This window comes from Antennarius striatus, chromosome 21, assembly GCF_040054535.1.
Source record: "Antennarius striatus isolate MH-2024 chromosome 21, ASM4005453v1, whole genome shotgun sequence".
NCBI lineage: Eukaryota > Metazoa > Chordata > Actinopteri > Lophiiformes > Antennariidae > Antennarius > Antennarius striatus.
Genome location: NC_090796.1, coordinates 11267265 through 11286792, shown reverse-complemented (window position 1 = coordinate 11286792; position 19528 = coordinate 11267265). Strand labels below are relative to the sequence as shown.

The window sequence follows — 19528 nt, the reverse complement described above, 5'->3', positions numbered from 1 at the left end:
CGACATTTGGGACGCTAGACTTTTTTTTTTTTTTTCTTCCTCCAAATGTCACAGAAGGACGATTCTGAAAATGACATTTGGGAGTATAAATCTCTGGAGAAAAAAAAAAAGCGACACCGGTCGCCAGCTGCATCTACAACTGTGTCAAAAAGGAGATGTATCTTAGAAAAAACCTGCAAGAAAAAAAGTCGAGCTCCAGTCAATTCACTTCACAACAAAGCGAAGACAAGCGAAGGCGAGGCTTCTGTAGAGGAAGCCGGTTCTCCTCTGCCGTCAGAGTCATCCGGTTCACATGGCCAAAGGAAAACAGACACTGATGCTGAGGCACCATCTGGAAAGTTTTGTCCCATATGCCAGATGCCTTTTTCCATTTTGTTGGTGCAGACTCAAAGATGGCATGTTGCAGAGTGTCTTGACACCCCCAGGGACACATGTACAGGTACAAACACATGATTATTCTTATACTAATGGAACAAATGACTGACACACTTGATACCAAAGACTTAAATAACCTGCTCAGTGCATCATATGTATCTACTGATTCGTCTTACATCCAAAGCTGGTACAATTGCAGAGAGCATCTTGTGAGGACTGAGAATAATATAGTTATAAATAAATTATACTTTGGCTTAATCACACTGAATTGTGGACTTCCCATTATTTAAAACAACTATGTTCAAGAAAACTCACGATAAAATAAACAATATTTTCTTTAGCATGTTTCCTCATTAAAGAAAACATCAATAGTGTCCAAAGTGTTTCATAGATTTTTTATTGAGAATGATGATTTTGTACTGTGCTCCATTAATCCTACATTTAACTGTATTTGTTCACACAGAATGTCCAGATGGCCTCTGGTGCTCATCCACTCTCCCAAACCATTACAAGAAATTCAACCACACACACCTGGCCGAAGCTCGAGCCAACAGTCACACCGCCCCCTTCAGTCTGTCCCAGCAGGCTGGACCCAGTGGGACGACAGACCCCAGTTGTTTCCAAGGTCTTAATAATAATTTAGACACCTCGCAGGACAATCCTCCTGCCTTATCCAGTTATAGTGCCTCCCCCCACGATGATCAAAATGGTACATCACTGTCTAAATGTACAAACGGCCTTTTGCTACTGCGTTCTCCTGGTCCAGAGGATTTTAAGAAAAAGAAAGGATGGTCTTTTGCTAGGAAAAGCAAAACGTCTTCCGGTGCTTCCCAGGAAAGTAGAAATGATCTTTCATCCACTCCTGTCAAGGCACAGAGCAGAGAACAAGCTTGTGCAGATATGCTTGAAAATGAATCTTCTTCTCAAAGCGATGATTCAATATCCTATTCTCCTCTTTCTGAGCTCCCTGCAGAAACCAGTGTTACAAATAGAAATTGTAAAAAAGCTCTTTTTGTTAATAATACACCTAAAGATGAGGTTGAAAGTTCTGTGTTACTGTTAAGTGATGGTTTCTCAAGTGAAGATGACCTCTTTACTCAATTTATAGATAATTTAGAAACCAGTAATGTGCAGGTAAATGAGCGTGATTCCTTAAGCACCCAGCTGGATTCACTTGCCTCAGTGCCGCCCACTAATCAGCTGTCTGCCTCAGCAGTTGTTAAAGGCAGAGCTGACACAACATGTGATGAAGGAACTCTCAACAGATCTGTCTGCACCATCGGTCCATCTAAAAGCAGCATTCAGTCACCACAAAGTAAGGTTTTAGAGCGCCTGAGAGAAACTCTTCAAAGCTCAGAGGGACTGACCTTGAATGACTGTAGTATTGAATCAGAGCTATATAACACTACATCTCTTCAGATACCTTCATCACAAGCCTCCACAGCCAAAATATCTCTAACCATGTCACCTCAGAGGGACCAGAGCAGGACTGTATCCTGTCTGAAGCAGATGGACATTGGTGTGTTTTTTGGCCTCAGACCCCTGAAGGAGAAGGAGAAAGAGGCTGAGAGTGGAACAAGTCAACTCAACGTCACAACAACATTAAGAAAAAACTCAAGAGGGTTAAGACAAACAAAGAAGGAGAGGCAAAGTAATGCTAATGCAACTGCAGGAACCTCTCAGGGCACTGTGGATAACAGTGATGTATCAGATGCGGTGAAAGGAAGGAGCAAAGCATGGAGTGGAAGAAGGAGGTGGAACAGAGTGAATGCTGATGGAACAGTAGAGTTGCCACGTTGTCCTTTCTACAAGAAGATTCCAGGTTGGGTAAACAGTTGAAGTTTAATTTGAAGGATACTTATTTGTGTTTTGTAACTTAGATTCTTTACAATACTAATTATGGATATTACATCGCTCAGGTACGAAGTTTGCCATCGATGCCTTTCAGTATGGTGATATTGCGGGGATCACCGCCTACTTCCTGACGCATTTCCACTCCGACCACTATGGAGGGTTGACCAAGAATTCCACATTTCCGATCTACTGTAACAAAGTAAGTAAAGTTTAAACATTGGTAATATACACAGAATTTTGCCATGATTTAATTCATTGAGGTGGTGCCAATGCAGTGTGACTCTGATATGCACTTCTAAGCTGTTTTGCTAGACCACTGAAGATGAATTCTATGAATATTATATTCTTTGGATTGATCTGCAGCAGACTATATCATTATTATTATTATTTTTATTTATTTTTTTTACATTAAACCGTTACGCATGATGGTTATCGCCTGCCCTTGAAGTTGTATTCCACACAAACTTGACATATTTCAAATTCATTCAGGATAAGAGAGGAACATGGTGCCGGTTTAAATAAGTCTGCAGTTTTCTATATGAAATAAAAGGTATTCTTCCCTCAAAAGGTCCGTTGGTCTTTCATTACTCAACTAGAAATAAATCCTTTGAAAGTGCCACAAACCTTTTCTCTTCTCCTTTTCTGATATACAATTTATTTGCGCCCTATTAAAAGGCTTCTTGACTCCTCTCCTCCACAGGATTCATAGAGTAAACGTCTGATCCACTTGTTATCTCAGTGTGCTGCATTGACTGCACTATAATGAGGAATTAAGCTTGCACTTGGCAGCCATGAATACCAATTTTTACCTGCTGCTCTTGAAGTTGATTGAAATGGAAGACCTTTGGGGGGTTTCTGACAGTCTTCATACTTAAACACCACTGTGTAAATGTGACACTTTCTCTGAGTGAGATAAACAAGTAATTGAATAAATTAGGTTATATAACTGCAGAATTTTAATTAAAATTTTTAATCCGTTATACAGTTACTTTTTTTTCTCTCTCTGGGATAATAAAGAACATACCTCATAAAGTACTTTATTGAGATTAAAATACATAAATGAAAGAGACTGACAAGTGCTTGTGTTCCTGTGAAATGGGTCATGATTTATCATAGATGAGTGTTCACTCTCAGGATTACAACTAAAAACAGACTTTCAAGGACTGATTGGGACTCCACTGAGATTTTGATTATGTGGTGGGTCATTCTAATTGGACATTAGATGGGTCACAACCCAGAAAAATTGGATTATTTTTTAATCCAAGATTTAGTTGGCTCTTCTTTTTTTAAAAAGCATACTATTGCACAAGTGGCTCTTGTTGGATTTACTTATTTGCGTGATGTAAAAATGATTATTTGAAACACGATTTTTCATTTATTTTGAGGAGTTTGGACTTATAATTTTCATGTACTCCTACTCATCACCTATATACTGTATTTTAAACTTTATTTTAAATGTTCAAATGTAAAACTACATTTAGTTTTAAGAACTGCATCTTTGAGTGTATTTACTGACGGCTGTTTGTCCTGGTCAGATTACAGGGAACCTGGTGAGGAGCAAACTAAAGGTGGCAGAGCAGTACATCCACATCCTTCCCATGAACACTCAGGTCACTGTGGAGGGGATCACAGTCATCCTCCTGGATGCCAACCAGTGAGTCACATGACATTGATGTCAACCACTGAACAGTGCTCAGCTATGGAAGATGTGGTTTTTAGCAGTTTCTATTCAAGACAGACATTTAAAAAAGTACTGTATACCTAGACATATTGAATGGCCTCTAAAATCATACTGGTCGAATCTAAGTACTGTAACTAGATCATTCATACTTTTAAAAATATTCACGTAAAAGTGGGAAGCCGTCTCTTCCTGAGTTTAATCCATCTTTTTAATTAAAGCCTGATAACACCGTCATTTATCCAGTTGCTACTGAATAATCTGAATTAATATATCAATATTACTAAATATTAGAAAAGAAATTATCATTATTTAACTTTCTGTAGCGTGTAAGTAAGCCAGTAAGTAAAAGTAAGTGAAAGAATGAAAATAACTCTGTTGAACCAGAGTTATTCAGTGGTATATCAGATAGACCTTTGCATCAGTCATGGAAATTGGAAAAGATGAGGCTTCCTTCTGTGCCAAGCAGCTAAGTAGCTGTGACATGTTTGCTTTTTTTTGCCTCAGGCTTACGAGACATTGCACGTCGTTATGTGACTATTGCACTGGTGCAGATTGCTGCATAGATGCTGAAATGATCCGTTAGGCAGTCCTGACGTGTTTGCTTACTGACCACACTACCTTTGACAGCCAGTGATTAGAAGGTCCCAGTTCATCATATAATGGGTGGTTCCATCATATAATCGGTTCTACCTCCTGGTTATCTTTTGTCGTAGTTGTCCTGGAGCTGCCATGCTGCTGTTCTTCTTGCCGAACGGACAGACTGTTCTCCATACTGGAGATTTCAGAGCTGATCCCTCCATGGAAACCTACCCAGAGTTACGCAGCTGCAAGGTGCAGACGCTCTACCTTGACACAACGTCAGTAGCCCCCATCTCTTCTACCAATAGTCACCACAGTTAACTATTGTCAACCATATTGGCTCAAATATTAGTTTTCATGTTAGCTATCTTATCTGTTTAGCTACTGCAGCCCCGAGTACACGTTCCCCAAACAGCAGGCGGTCATCAACTTTGCAGCCAGCACAGCATTTGAATTTGTGACGCTCAACCCACGTACACTTGTGGTGTGTGGATCCTATTCTGTGGGAAAAGAAAAGGTCTTTCTGGGTGAGTGTTGAATAGACACAATACTTTCCACATCTGTGTGACCATGATGGTCCATGTGACATCAGTTTTGTCATGAAAGGGCAACGCTAGCTTGATTTACAATAAATTATTACCTTCGCCAACGAGAGATAGATCAAGGCAACAAAAATTAGAGGGGTATTTTTTGGATCACGGTGCGGTAATTTAGATCAGTGGATACGTAGGGGTTTTGTAGTCATGGGTGACGCACTTCTCATAAAATATTTTAGATAGATCCTCCAGTTTTTATTGATGATATGAGTGTTTTTGTTCGGTCTAGCTATTTTGTGGCCAGAAATTTCATTCTTCACCTGAAGGGGAATATATAATCAACAAGGACAATCAGTATTTTGTCAACTCTGGTATTTTGATCATGCTATCATTATGGTCATTTAATTTGGACCCCTATTAATCAATGTAAATGATTGGGGACAAATGTGATTCAAAGTCTACTAATAAGATTCTACACTTCAGTGCCCAGTCTTTGCTTCCCCATGAAGGTCATGTTAAATTATGTTGTGTACTGAACCGGGAGCGGTGAACATAATGGTAGCACTCAATATGTGTTGTCATAATTGGATGCCACACAGTTCCCCGATGTGTGAATAATGGTCTGTTCCACTTTGGTATTATGCAACAGTCAGTTGTTTGGATAAGTGCAGCATAAATTTACAGAGGTACAGAAAAATGAAGCAGATGTGACTGACTGTATCCGACATCTTTGTTCTCATTATACCACAAGAGTTTTTGTGTTCCTTTATGTTCTTAAACATGCTCTCTTTAAAGTAGAAAACATGATAAAAAATTATTTTTATTTAAGAATGGAGCATCATGTTCTGTCCGCGTGAATCCCATAGTAACATTTAAGTATTTGTGGCAGGGAACAGTGACTACCTGAAACGTCGAACTGCCACCTTGTACTGGTTTATTTGTCAACATTTGCTCTACTTCTTTTTGCAGCCCTAGCAGAGATCCTGCGGTCTAAAGTGTGCCTCTCAAGAGACAAATTTAACACCATGTGCTGCCTTGAGTCCGAACAAGTCAGAAAATGTATAACCACTGAATGGAAAGCAGCCCAGGTTCACGTGCTTCCCATGATGCATCTCAATTTCAAAGTAGGTGGAGAAGCCTCATTTTCCTTTTGTAATATAAATTTCATAATAAACTTATTTTATGGGCAGCATGGTGATACAGTGGGTAGTGCTGTTGCCTCACAGTAACAAGGTAGTTGGTTTGTTTCCACCTTTATTGGTCCTGTCAGGGTTCTCTGGTTTCCTGCCACCTCAAAACGTGCATCTTGGGTGATTTGGTCACTATAAATTATCCGTAGGCATGAGTGTGAGCGTGAGCGGGTGTCTGTCTTCCTCTGTCCCTGCGATGAACTAGCAGCTTCTCCAGGGTGTACCCCGCCTCTCACTCAGTTATTTGGGATAGGCTCCAGCGTTATCCTTGACTCGGATACAGACGAGAGGCTGAAGACGAGACAATTACGATCGTGTCGTCTTCAAGAAGAATGAATGATGAATGAACTTTACAGCAGACCCTCAGGAGTAAAGTCTTTTAGAGGAATGTTTTAAGAGTCCATGCACGTTATGACAGTAGACTAAAGTCTTTGGATGAGTTTGACAATTCCATGTAATTATTTGCTATTTACTACGATGAAAGGGAACTTTAACTTTTCCAAGAGTGGTCTCCTCATTTTGTTGTACAAATGTATTTTTCATTCTGCGTACCATTGATTCATATGCAAGCACCGAGGGCAGGAATCAAAATCATAATTAGAAAATGCTAATGGTGTTGACCGAGCACATCCTCTTTCTAAAGTGAAGAACACATTTAAATTTGCCATCTGTGGAACCACAGATAAGTACCAGAGGTGGTATGCTTCATGCAACATTAAGCATGGAGAGCAGGTTGTGGGGATGGGCTGGTGAAGTTTCGGTTTATGTTTGTCCTCCAGTACCAAGGCTTTGAGCAATTTGTTATCAAGAGGAGCTTCTAGGTGGTCACCTCGAAATTAATGCAGGGATAAAACTGTAGAAAACCATAATATAAGTCTGCATTCACTAAATAATCTATTGGAACATCTTCAAATTAACATTGAAAACATGTTTTGTAAGATTTGCTACTCGGAAAATGGAACTAATGAGACCCATGGGTTTAGAGACTGCATATCAGTATCTGGATAATGTGTAAGTTAAAGCCTGTGTTACATGGTAAATGTTAAATAATATTCCCAGTAAAGTTGCAGAAACATTGAACATTAGAAGAGATCTTTATGCTCAGTAATATGCATTTGAATATGAAATCCTCACTCCCTGTCACCTTCTTCTTGTCTCCAGAAACTGCAGGATCACCTGGCTCGCTTTTCAGGCCAGTATGATCGGCTGGTGGCGTTCAAACCCACAGGATGGACATTCAGCCGACAAGTGGAATCGGTGCAGGATATTCAGCCTCAGATCAGTGGCAACATTTACATTTTTGGTAAACATTATAACCTTCAACAAGGAGGCATTGGTTTGTCTGTTAGCAGGATTGATATGTATGATTTTTTATGATAGAATTATATGAGAAGTAGGGAAAGGTCCAAGGAAGAACATGAACATCACCTCATTCTATTCATCCTACTGCTTCCCCCTTTAAAATCAGAGAATTCATTCTTTCATTTATGGCTATACATCACACTGAAAGCTTTGGCCAAAAATGATGCACATAAATCATAAGTGTTAATAAAGTATATTGTAGTGATAACTTATACAACATAGACCTTTTTTGTGTTGACCTTGAAGGCCCTTGCCACATCTTACACGAGTGGACAAACATGGATCTAAACTGCAGTTGACTGGTTGGCAGAAGTGCATAACCTCAAGGCTTCATTTGTAATTTCCTCCTCTTTCCCTCGTTCATAATAAATCCATCAACAGCATCAGCCATCTGGCCTATAACCCATAATTACCAGCAGAGGCTTTTCCAAGGCAGGCCTGCGTATAATTTTTTCTTCCTCAGCAGTTTGCCTGCCAGTGGGGCATAGGCTGATTTGTGCTTTCTCTCTTTTGTCCTTCCTAGCCATATGCCCGTACCATTCCAATGTTGTTTGATGCATGTAGGATTGACTGTATACTTAAGTGGACACAGCTTCAGGGGGGATGGAGCAGCCTTCCACAAAATTCTTGGTATTTGGTCTGTAAAAATTACAACGAAATATCAAAGCTATTTGGCCAACTGAAAGTTATGATGACATCCCGCTTCAAAGCAGTGATGTATTGTAATTGTCAGTGTTTGTGTGTTCATCCGTCCGTCCGCTAGTTAGTACACCACATATCTTCTCAACCGTTGCTGATAAAGATGAAACAAAAAGCAAAGGGAATGAAAATGAGATGACCATGACCTTGAGAAAACCGGGTCAAGGTTAAATTTGAACTTTTGTACACCCAGGGACTGGATAAGATGGAAAGATAAGGGAGGAGGCCAGTGTGAGTGAGACAATAAATCAAAGCTACTGCTTTGATCAATGACAGTAGGTCAGATCACTGGCTTTGATCTTTGACCTATGCAAGTAGGGCAGGGTAAAATTTTGAATTCAGGGGTGTCGCGGGATGTTGCAGTGTGTGACTGCATTGTTTCTTGTTGTATTTGAAATGTGTCAGTTTTCTTTCTATCCTTTATAGACTGCAAAGCAGATATTTAGACAATATTGTAAACAAAACATGTCTCCAGGCTTCTAAGTCGCAATCATGACAACCCTGTTGTTCTATTTTCCTGACAGGAATCCCATATAGTGAGCACAGCAGCTTTCTGGAGATGAAACGCTTTGTCCAGTGGCTGCAGCCTCTGAAGATCATTCCTACCGTCAACAACGGCAGCTGGGCCAGCAGGAAGGCCATGGAGGAGGTCTTTAGTGAGTGGCTAATGGAAGCCAAAGCTAAACGGTAACTGAATTGTCAATAACATGTGATGCTGCTCAATGGTCATAATAATATCAATTCATTCTTAATGCTTCAAAACCTGTCTAAGAAGTATATATTAACACCGCATATAGATTGCTTGCTTCATTGACTGACAGTGTTGTGTAACCATGATCCAGGGTGATACCTGTACCGTCATAACATTTGACCCATTCAGCGGTTTTTAAATGGAACTCTCTACTGCCCCCTGTTGCTTCTTCCGTTTTTGTCATAGCAGATGCTGCTTTGGAATTGCACATTTTCTTCATGATCTGTGTTATTTTAATAAATATCCTGAAAACATAACTTACTTATAATAAAATAATTTCTAATAATTTCTTTTTTTGCAGTGTTAATAATTATTTGTGTCATTATTATTCGGTGCTGTAAGAAGGCCTACATTATTTCTTTAAAAATTTACAAACTGGGTTTTTTCAGTAATACTTTAGCTCAAATTTCTTAAAGGAATGCATTGTGCATATAAACAAAAAGACTTTGTCTTTAAGAATATGCAGCCTGATCTTTCACTAGTTCATCTCTGACTCAGTGGAGACAACTGATACACAAACCTGTTTGACAACCAACGGTTTGAAAGTACCCACAATTTATCCTGGATGTAAGATCTACTTTTATTAATTGATTATAAATGTTGTTTTCGGCCTAAACTCTTGCATAATTAGACACTTAACAGCAGAGTTTCATTTTTTTCAGAAGAATTCTGTCTGGTAATTTTCCATCGGTTGTAACAAGTGTATTAGTCCTAGCAGTCCTGTTGATTAAAACAAAAAAACATTGTGTGAAATTGCTGTTATGCAACTAAAGGCTGTTTGTTTCACCTGTTGCCTCTCCTGACTTTATCTCTGACTCGGTGACTGACGCAATAAAGCAGTGTATTTCTAAGCCCAAAGCAAGAAGTTTCCACTCAGCCATTTTAAATGTCTAGTTTACGAATAACTATCAACATGTCATATTACCAAAAGACAATCAGAAAATCCTAAAGTAGTATAAACCTCTGCGAGTGGATGGTACTTTTACCAGCTAAGTCGGTTGCCTCACAATTTCATGTTTTTCTGGAAAAGTTTAATTTAAAAAATTAATTTTTAAAATGTTTTAATAAAAATCCTAAAGACTAACTGTTCATTTGTTCTGTTTTTACATTCTTTCATGCAAGAAACAGTATACATATGATTTTTTTTAATGGTGTAAAATTTATTCAGAATCCTTTTACAACTTAAAAATCAATTCAGTGACCCAGTATACATATATCGCATATGCTCCACCCTTGCTAAGGATGCATTTATTAAAGATCATTATGTAATACAATACAGTTTGAGTATCACAGTTGAAGAAAGTTGAATAATATATGTCAGAACTATGTTTAAAAGTGCAAGTAAAACAAAACGATGTGATGGGGAAGGGGAAAAAATCACAGAGCATAAAAGACCTTGCCATCTGCAAACAGTGGTCAGTGGACTGGACTAAAAGATATCTTGAATGCAACACTACATGCATGCCAATAAGATCTTTGTCTGGTGTCTTTGGTCAGCCATGCTTAAAATCAGAAATAGGTGGAGAATAGCCTGAGGTGCTACACCTCAACATCGTGAATTTAGACTCTCCCTGAGGCATGGATGACATGAAATACTGGTCTATTCCCTATTTTTAATTGCTCCGCCCCTCCTAATAACTGCCAAAGTATTCTCAAGAAAAATCAAAATCTATATTTTAGCGAACTAAGATGATGTGTACTAAAAGATCACCACAAATGTAACAAAGACATGTTGACAGACAACAGAGTCTTCTTTTGTGGTCTGAAGGAGTCATGATCAGATGGGTGTGACTCCCGGAGAAGTGTCGTTATGCTATAGGTGCTGCAAACCGGAAACATTTCTTTGTTGGCATGCACGCAATATAGTTCTAGCTTGAATTGCAGCAGCAAGACTCAAACCAATCGTGAAAATTATTTTCAATGTAAGTGAAATCACAGGTTGGAGTTGCTCCAGGGCTGCAGCTGAAGATCTCTTATGTACAGTGTATTGACAGTTTTTAAACATCTTGATAATTCCTTCAGTTTTGTGCAAAAAAAGAGTTGATTAATAGAAATTCTATGTACAGTAACCCTTTAGTATTACAGTCACAATTATAACAATGACAATCACAATTTTTATCAACAGGCAACATGAGGAAACATTTCAGTAAAATATTTGAGTTGTGTTTTCTTCTGAGCCAAGAACAGTTAAAAGTGCAAGTTATTGTTCATACAAAAAAGTTTTAGGAACAAAAATGCAGTATATATGTGATTAACTTAAATACAGGGTGCATGTGTGGGAATAAATATTCTTAAAGTTGTAGTACAGGAATAATAAAAAGAATTTCCCACATCCTTCAGGTTCATTTATATGCAGTGGTTGATTCAATATACATGCAATGTAATATAATGTAATATCTGATCACACACATATGGCGGGTGTCTGCAGTCAGACCTTTAGTCATTTTCCGTCACTGCAGGGACAGTTTGGCAAATGCAGCGGCACACATCCATGTAGACGTAGAATCGTTACCTTCACCTGAAAAGATAGATTCATCCAGGGCTGTTTTTATCAGTTCCTTGATCTGTCCAAATACTTTTGTGTGTATGTGTGGGTTTCAGTTTAACATTTTTGTGATCTTCCACAACAAAAAAGCCTCAAAATTTTGAGAACACGTTGATCTGATTTTGTTTTGCTTTGCTCTTCTTTTTGACAAGTGTCATATATATTGTTCTTCTTATTAGTGCGTACATGGATCACACAGCAGTGTCCCTGACACTCAGAGTGAACATACCTCATTCTTCAGAGACCTGCTGAGGGACATGTTGAACTCATCCAAACTGCCAACATGCAAGTCATTGATCGCCAAAATCTGATCTCCTTTGTGAAACAGACACACTGACTGAGGTTGGCCTGTCCACCCAGACACACTGCAGTGCACAAACACACATTTTTTCAAAAATAATTATTTCTTAAATAACATTTTTTTGAATGCAATGCTAAAATGATAATTATTCCACCATTTTCTTATTTAAAAAAACACCTCTCACCACCTGTTGGCCACTGTAACTGTCCCGACATTGACTTTAAAATTTGAATATTTTAGGAAGATTTAAACCAATGAATGTATGTGTTTGCCAATTTTGGCAGAAAATGCGCTATATGTGATTAACTTAAATACAGGGTGCATGTGTGGGAATAAATACTGTATTCTTAAACTTGGTCCTGACATTGACTTTAAAATTTGAATATTTTAGGAAGATTTAAACCAATGCATTTATGTGTTTGCCAATTTTGGCAGAAAATGTTTCTTTTAAGTTCATGACAGATATGACTTAGGTCTTTAAACTTGCCCTCATACGACATTTCAGCTGTATTGCTCCCTTATTCATATAGCTTCCCTCGTATTTGTGCAGATAATTTAACTGAGGTCACGATTTCAGGTCTACATTCTTACATTACATATTTGTAACCTTCCCTTCTATTGTCCCTGATTACGCCCTGTGCAATTACTACAGAGGACTACAAGTGCTGTGGCCAAGTTGTTGTGTTCAAACAATAAATATCTAGTCATAGGTAATATACTGGAGATGTAATGTGGCACAAGAAAACAAATAAAAAAATGTAGAATAATGCTGTACCACAAATTAACAGACAGATTCAGCTGCACAGCTGTCAGTCTGACACCTCTCAAAGAGTAACAGGGATGTGTGGAATTGTGGGAATTGACTATCAGAGCATGAATGCCGACCTGAAATGAACCTGACGGTTGAGAATGTGGCAAAAACATCTATGCCATTTTTTTTCAGCAGCATCAGTGGACTCAGACCACAAATTTTTACAGAAGCATTTTTTTCTGTCTTTGCATCTAAAAATATTTCAATATCCTGACTTAATGATATGATCCAAAAATAAGGCTATTAAGAAACGAATGGCGCGGATTCATAGACAATCTTACCATGGTTTCCCTTCCATTTCTGTTATGGACAGGTGCTTTTTCAAATTGGCTGTCTTGACCTCAATATCTCTCTCCTCTGGGGTGATATTGTCAAGGCTTGAAAGAAGAAAAAGACACACACACACACACACACACACACACACACACACACACACACACACACACACACACACACACACACACACACACACACACACACACACACACACAAAGCCTTTTTACTGGTGTTGTAATCTGATATACTCTGGAGGTATACATCTAAACCTTAACACTTGATATGCAAAGCTATCAAAATATTAACAAGAACCAATGCAGTCACAGACTGCAACAAAATTTTACCCTGACCGACTTGCATTGATCAAAGCTAGTGCTTTGATTTTACCTTGACCTACAGTACTTGTATAGGTCAAAGATCAAAGCTACTGCTTTTCATAGATCAAAGCACTAGCTCTGATCTACGGTCTCACTCACACTGGCCTCCCTCGTCTTTCTATCTTATCTGGTACCTGAGTGTATAAAAGTTTTTACCTTGAACTAGTTTTCTCAAGGTCAAGGTTGTCAGCTCATTTTCATCCCCTTTGCCGCCCGAGTAATGTGCTTTTTTTTTTCATCTTTCTATCTGCAACGGTTGCAAATATATTTGGTGGACTAACTAATGGACAGATGGACGAACAGACGAACACACGAACACTGACAATCACAATACATCACTGCTTTGAAGCGGGATGTAATAACTCTTAATAGCTTGTAAAAATGAAAAGAGATTCCATTTTCTGACCATCTGGTAATTCTGATTTGCTTTCCATAGGAACTGACATTAAATGTATGGTAAATAAAAGCACGTTACCCAAATGCCCTTTAAATCCTGTGATAACCTTTTTAACTGAGCATGTCACAAACACAGTGAAAGAGAAATGTGTTCCTCCACTTAAGTGGAATGAGTGTATATACAGTATATATATATACAGTATATATATATATATGTACAGTATATATATATATATATATATATATATATATATATATATATATATATATATATATATATATATATACAGTATATATATAAATGGAGAGAGAGAGAGAGAGAACCGTCACTTCATAACACTCCAGATTAATCAACTGTACACGGTTGCCAGATACTGTTCATTCTATCACTATCACGCCACGGAGTGATTGTTTGCATTACCACCCCAACCAGTCTAGCCACTTGTCTGTGTTGGTCCCAGCATTCCTTTCCAGCTTATTACTGTCTGAAGGCACTGATCAATCTCTTTTAATTTGTTCCTTGTCACCATTACAATGCTGTTTCTTTGCTTCCATTCATTTCTATTTTTAAAACCAGAGCAACTGTTGAATGACAGTCACGGTATTTCTGATAAATGATCTATTTTTGGCGTGTTTACCTTAGTGCATTGCTATTTTACTGTAACAGATCAGGGTGTTTTTCTCTCACCTTTCAGTAGAACTTTGTTTATCCAGTGTGCGAACGGTTGGAGTGTCAGACATTTCTACAGGAGAGGTGGCGATGTTTTCACTGGAGCTGCTGCTCAATTCTGAAGTTGGGCTTGTTTCCTCTCTGTCCGGAGCAAAGCAACAGCATGAGCACTCATGACATCAGGTCTCGCAACCGCCAGTCACTTATGCTTCAAGCAAAAGACAGCTTGGAGAGATGGTAGAATAAAAGAGAATAATGCTCACATGCTTTCCGGTGTTAAAGCCACCCCTTTATCTTAACAACACAAACAAACCTAGGGAAGGCGCCATTCAAAATTGTGCACACTGTGTGTGGAGTGGCATATAGGCAGATTGTGTAACAACAGATTTTGGCACTCGATTAGATGGAAACTTTTTTTAGTAATACAGAAACAGAACCATATGTCGAGATTTTTAAAAAATAGTTCAGAAGAGCAGGATGGGGGAAGCAAATAATTTGCAAATCACTGCAGAGGCTCAAGAGGAATTCTAATTAAGTGACACTTCAGACGAGTTTTTGACCCATATGCCGAAAAGATGCTCTTCATCCGAGGCAGCGCAGCAGATGGCTGCTGAAGAAATCGGGAAGAAAATTCACATTGCTCACGGAGGCTCAAATATCAATGGGTTTTTGTATTTTAACACATTTTGTACAACAAAAAGTAAAGAGACAAATATAGAAGTTTATGGAGAGATTCTGGGTTGGACAGTGGGAGGCATTAAAGCCTCATTACCTAAAGTTGATAGTGACCTTTTAGACTTTAGTATCATCTTTTTAAAAATTTATTTTAGCAAAACCATTATTTCACTTTCAGTCAGTTAGAATTCAGACGTAAGTGATTGCTGCAAGCAATTCCAGGTCGATGCCATTTTCTCACAATTGAACTTCTTTGTAAGAAAAGTTTCATCCTGCCAGATGCCTAAGTTTGCCAAACAGGCTCTAAGGCACTGGTTTTCATAGATTCTTGACAACTCCTGAAGTGTCAACAGTTGTGTGCTACAAAAATAAATGCCCACCCCTTTGTTAGCAGTCTACTTGTCTGAACCAATGAAGCTGCGGCTACCTGATGAGTGAGTTATTTGGAATCTAGGACACTGGCAAAACATGTTACACAGCAAAAAAGAGGTCACTGACATGTAAAACAATGCTAAAAGTCAATACGTACATGGACTATAAGAAGAAAAAAACTCTGTAGTCTATCTGGGAGCTACCTGTCTTTGGAGTCTGCCTCTTCATATATAGATATCTGTGCCTTCGCCTTGTAAAAGGCCTCATTGACAGAATCCACCAAGCTACCCGCCAAGACGACGTATTCCCTAAAAGCATTTGATGCAATGAAATTGTTTCAAGTATAGGCATATCTGATTAATTATAATTATTATTAAACATTATCAAAAAAAATTTGTAAATCAAACTTACTCTCCTGTATCCTGATCTTCTCTGCTATAATCTGCTATATCCCTCATTGATTCGTATCTAAAAGAGACTCAAAATTATCAATACGCAAATAATAATACATTTTGTAAGTAGCATTTATAGGGGTGAGGATTAAAATTACTTTTGTGCAAATTATGACTCTAAGTAAGTAGATCAGTATGTTGTAACTAAAATGATACTTAACACTTACAAAGAATCCAGGCTTTTGCGACGATTATTCTCAGCCTACGTTACGTTATTTAAAGAGAAAAAAAAATATATAAAAAAGTTACAAATCTCATCTCAGTTCAAAGGTATGGTTCAGATTGACAAATTGTGAATTATGAATTACCTTCAATAACATGGAATGAAATAAACTGAAAATAAAACAATTGTACCCTTTGTTCCTGCACCGGTTTTTTGTAGAATGGTGCTGGATAGTCGTAAATTGCAGGTTGAGGCACTGATGCTCGTCTTTTGTTGTGATCTTCAACCTGTTGGTCAATCACAAAGTGATAGTTTAAGTCAAATTCCAATCACCCAAAGTAGCATCTTTAAAGACTAATTGTTTGAATTATATTTGTGTTAACTAATTGCACAATGACCAGTAAAGATGGCACACCATTTTTTTGTTGGAATTATCCACGCCATTCGGGTATGGATCAGAGTGGGACCGCAATTTTAAGTCTTGCTGAAAAAGAAAACAAAAGCCCATTGAACCATCTCTGTTCACAAATTATTTTTGGTTGTATTATTATTTATTTTATAATTTTAAAGGAAGAGGGTTTTTTTTAATGAAAACATTTAGTTGGAATTATGCATGTATCTTGATCAGATGAAGGGCATGCTCACTTATATTTTGAATTTTTACATCGAGTAACCTTACAAATTTTTACATGATCTGAGCTAATATCATATTTAGGAAGGTTAGCGTAATCCATGCAACACTTACAGGATCAACCTTTTCAGCTTCCAGGGTGGAACTCTTTTTCACTGCAAGGGATTTTGATTTTGTCTGGTTAAACAGAATTTAGAAAAAAAGAAGAAAAATGTTACAGTTGATTAATAAGGATTGTTACAAGTAATGCAGCTGAATGATGATTACTTGGTTAAAATATTGTTAGTACAGAAGTAGATTTTGACAGGAGGATGTATAGTAATATTAATTATAGAATCTGGAGTGAAATAAGGTAAAAGCAACTCTTTCAATTGGAAGATATTGCAAAAAATATTAATAAGAAAGAATCAAAGAACTACCGGTAGTTCAATATCTTGCAAAATATAGATACAATTGTGCATTGATGGAGAACTAATATTTCATCCAGTTGTTTGTCAGAATGACAGCTGATTCATTTCCCAAAGTGTTGAACTTTTTCCTCAATGGTGGTCTAAGGCTAATGGATGGGAAAGAGACTTGATATTTACCTCAAGTGCTACACCACCATTCCAAATGTCCTGTTGCAGAATAAAGAGATTGTCAAAATTATTGTCAAAATTTTGTCACAACAGATAAACATTTGCTTTTAAAAAAACAGCTCAAGAAATATTGACCTCTTTAAAATACGATTAAAAACTAAAATTTAAACGTACCTCTGGATTCATTACTTTGTGAGGGCGTTTTTTCATGGCATTGAAGAGCTTAGTGAACAGGTCATCCACTTCCTCTCTAAAAGCAAGAGGGTAATATGAAATACTTAAAAATAATCTTCCAAAAATTTGTCAATTCCAAATCCAATTATAAAAAAAGTAGACATTTTCAGGTGATTTTTATTGATTATTTGGATTCCCAAAATAGCAGTTGGCATAAAAAAGTGGCACTTAGTGTTCCATCATGCATTGTGAAAGTATTGGTGGGGGCCCTCAGAGAAGAACTGGCCAATCCAGCTGCTATTTTTATTTAATCCTGGTACATAACACTCATTTTCAAAATAAAGTGATACATTTGTCTGAAATTCTTAAATATCCCTGTGAAAACCATCTGACTGACCTCTTCTGGCCAAGAAGGAAGAAGTCCCTGCCCTTAGTTTTAATATATAACACACAGGTAGGTGTGCATTTGAAGGTCCTCTGGATCCACTGCCATTTCTCGTGTTTCTCCGGACCTGTATATAACAATTTGATGCTGACAGAGAAAGAAAAATGACTCCTGTGTTTAAGCCACCAACATTTAGGTTTTTACTGCTTTCAAGACATACTCTGATAACTCTATCTTCTTATATATCCGATCCATTTCCTCTTTACTCTTGAAATAATGCAGTTGATGCTCCTGTTCGCTGATTTTGTACAAGACAAAATATCGTTTCTTCCATGATCTCTGCAGGAGAAATTTGATCAAATGTGAAAATATGAAATCTTTTTTAAATAAAGCTGGAAATCCACTGCACTCATTGGCTTAACTTTCTCACCTCTGTTCTAAACTTCTTTAAGGGAGGAGACTTGACAAAATACCCAGAATATACTTCTTTTCTACTGCTGGATGGATTGTAGAACACTGTATTGAGACCTAAGGGATAAGTAAAATAAGTAAAATTTAAATGAATTTTTACTTTTGTTTAGGTAAGTTTACACCTTTATCTTCATGCATATATTGTAAGAAAAAAAATAGAAAATTATATTAAAAGCAGTGTCTTAACATGGAAATTATAATAAAATAAACAATTCTCTAAGCAGCAACACAATACCACCATAAAAGGCTTATCAAATCATAAATCAGAATTCAACATGTGGTACACAACCTGGGTTCCTCATGCTCCTCTGCATTTTGACTCCTAAAGCAGAAATAAAAAGAGGAATCAGTCTATAGGATAGAAATATCAAGAAGAAGATAGTTATCCATTTAAAGAAAATATGCAGGATTGAAAAAGAAAACACTCTCTGTGGAAAATTTGAGTTTGAAATAGAGCTGTATTTCCTAACAGAAGCCTCATTTGTGACAATAGTGATTTGTATTTTATGTTGATAGTCATTGTTAGATTTTGGACCTGTAAAGATCATATCTGCACACAGTGAAAACATATTTACATACAGTGATTCAGTGTGTACCTCTGACCCACAAGGCGGATAAGAGGCTGTAGAGAAGACGATTATAAAAGTGGATGGATGTATAGACTCAACGTGTGAAACACATCTGATATTCTTTTTATACCATACCGCTGTCCACCTGCTTTTTTAAAACATTCAAATCTATACTGACCAGTGTCATTAATTAAATTTTGTCTCATTAAATAACAACATAATGTATAAAAGCAACAGTACAACTCCAAGAAGTAGAACTCCAAAAAAATATCCTTACCGTAGTACCAGCTGTTAAAAGATATTTTTCCCCTCAGGTTCTTTGTTACATATTCTTGGACGAGGAAACTTGGTCTCTTTCTGGGTATGGCATATGGTGACAGAGTGTTTTACTGGGAACTGGAGTTTCTGGTTCCTTGCTTTGAATTACCTTTACTGCCTGGTTTGAGTTTTAAGGTGTACCTGCTGTATCGTTCAGCTACAAAATTCCACTCAGCCCTCCTTAAGAAACATGTTGTAAAAGATCTAACATGTAGATTAATTATATCCGCATTTGTCAATTTAGGAAGTAATGACTACAACTGACCATGGAGTACTGCTGGAGATGGATTAGTGCCTGAATTACAAGTTTTTATAAGTTTATACATTTTAAGAATCT

The 19528-nt window shown here is 37.5% G+C and overlaps 2 protein-coding genes across 3 annotated transcripts; one reads left to right on the top strand and one right to left on the bottom strand.

Annotated features, from left to right (window-relative positions):
• The first annotated feature begins 10 nt into the window (after window positions 1-10).
• dclre1a (DNA cross-link repair 1A (PSO2 homolog, S. cerevisiae)) lies at window positions 11-9277 on the top strand. The gene is made up of 9 exons (XM_068305711.1): window positions 11-439; window positions 839-2197; window positions 2295-2428; window positions 3765-3883; window positions 4624-4767; window positions 4871-5016; window positions 5995-6149; window positions 7377-7518; window positions 8801-9277. The coding sequence occupies exons 1-9, from the start codon at window positions 46-48 to the stop codon at window positions 8965-8967; spliced, it is 2760 nt and encodes a 919-aa protein (XP_068161812.1). The 5' UTR covers window positions 11-45; the 3' UTR covers window positions 8968-9277.
• Window positions 9278-10186: 909 nt separating this feature from the next.
• LOC137588560 (pleckstrin homology domain-containing family S member 1-like) lies at window positions 10187-19280 on the bottom strand. Of its 2 annotated transcripts, XM_068305703.1 has the most exons (17): window positions 19151-19280; window positions 18594-18626; window positions 18264-18361; window positions 18054-18172; window positions 17846-17980; window positions 17449-17524; window positions 17284-17313; window positions 16811-16873; window positions 16481-16549; window positions 16257-16352; window positions 16070-16104; window positions 15862-15918; window positions 15654-15758; window positions 14422-14544; window positions 12966-13061; window positions 11802-11937; window positions 10187-11545 (listed from the first exon to the last, which is right to left on the bottom strand). In XM_068305703.1, exons 2-17 carry the CDS (start codon window positions 18616-18618, stop codon window positions 11468-11470), a joined length of 1341 nt encoding a protein of 446 aa, XP_068161804.1. In that variant the 5' UTR covers window positions 18619-18626; window positions 19151-19280; the 3' UTR covers window positions 10187-11467. The 2 variants fall into 2 exon arrangements, with proteins under 2 accessions (XP_068161804.1, XP_068161805.1); XM_068305704.1 differs by lacking the exon at window positions 15654-15758.
• Window positions 19281-19528: the final 248 nt, after the last annotated feature.

What these genes read in the sequence shown, in the direction of transcription:
- dclre1a (XM_068305711.1), top strand. Translation starts at nt 46, where the DNA reads ATGTCACAGAAGGACGATTCTGAAAATGACATTTGGGAGTATAAATCT. An exon ending in ACGCTCTACCTTGACACAAC is followed by an intron (nt 4,768 to 4,870) that starts GTCAGTAGCCCC and finishes TTATCTGTTTAG; the next exon opens with CTACTGCAGCCCCGAGTACA. An exon ending in AAAAGAAAAGGTCTTTCTGG is followed by an intron (nt 5,017 to 5,994) that starts GTGAGTGTTGAA and finishes TTCTTTTTGCAG; the next exon opens with CCCTAGCAGAGATCCTGCGG.
- LOC137588560 (XM_068305703.1), bottom strand. Translation starts at nt 18,618, where the DNA reads ATGCAGAGGAGCATGAGGAACCCAG. An exon ending in AACCGGTGCAGGAACAAAGG is followed by an intron (nt 16,105 to 16,256) that starts GTACAATTGTTT and finishes AACGTAACGTAG; the next exon opens with GCTGAGAATAATCGTCGCAA. An exon ending in GAAATGGAAGGGAAACCATG is followed by an intron (nt 11,938 to 12,965) that starts GTAAGATTGTCT and finishes TGTGCACTGCAG; the next exon opens with TGTGTCTGGGTGGACAGGCC.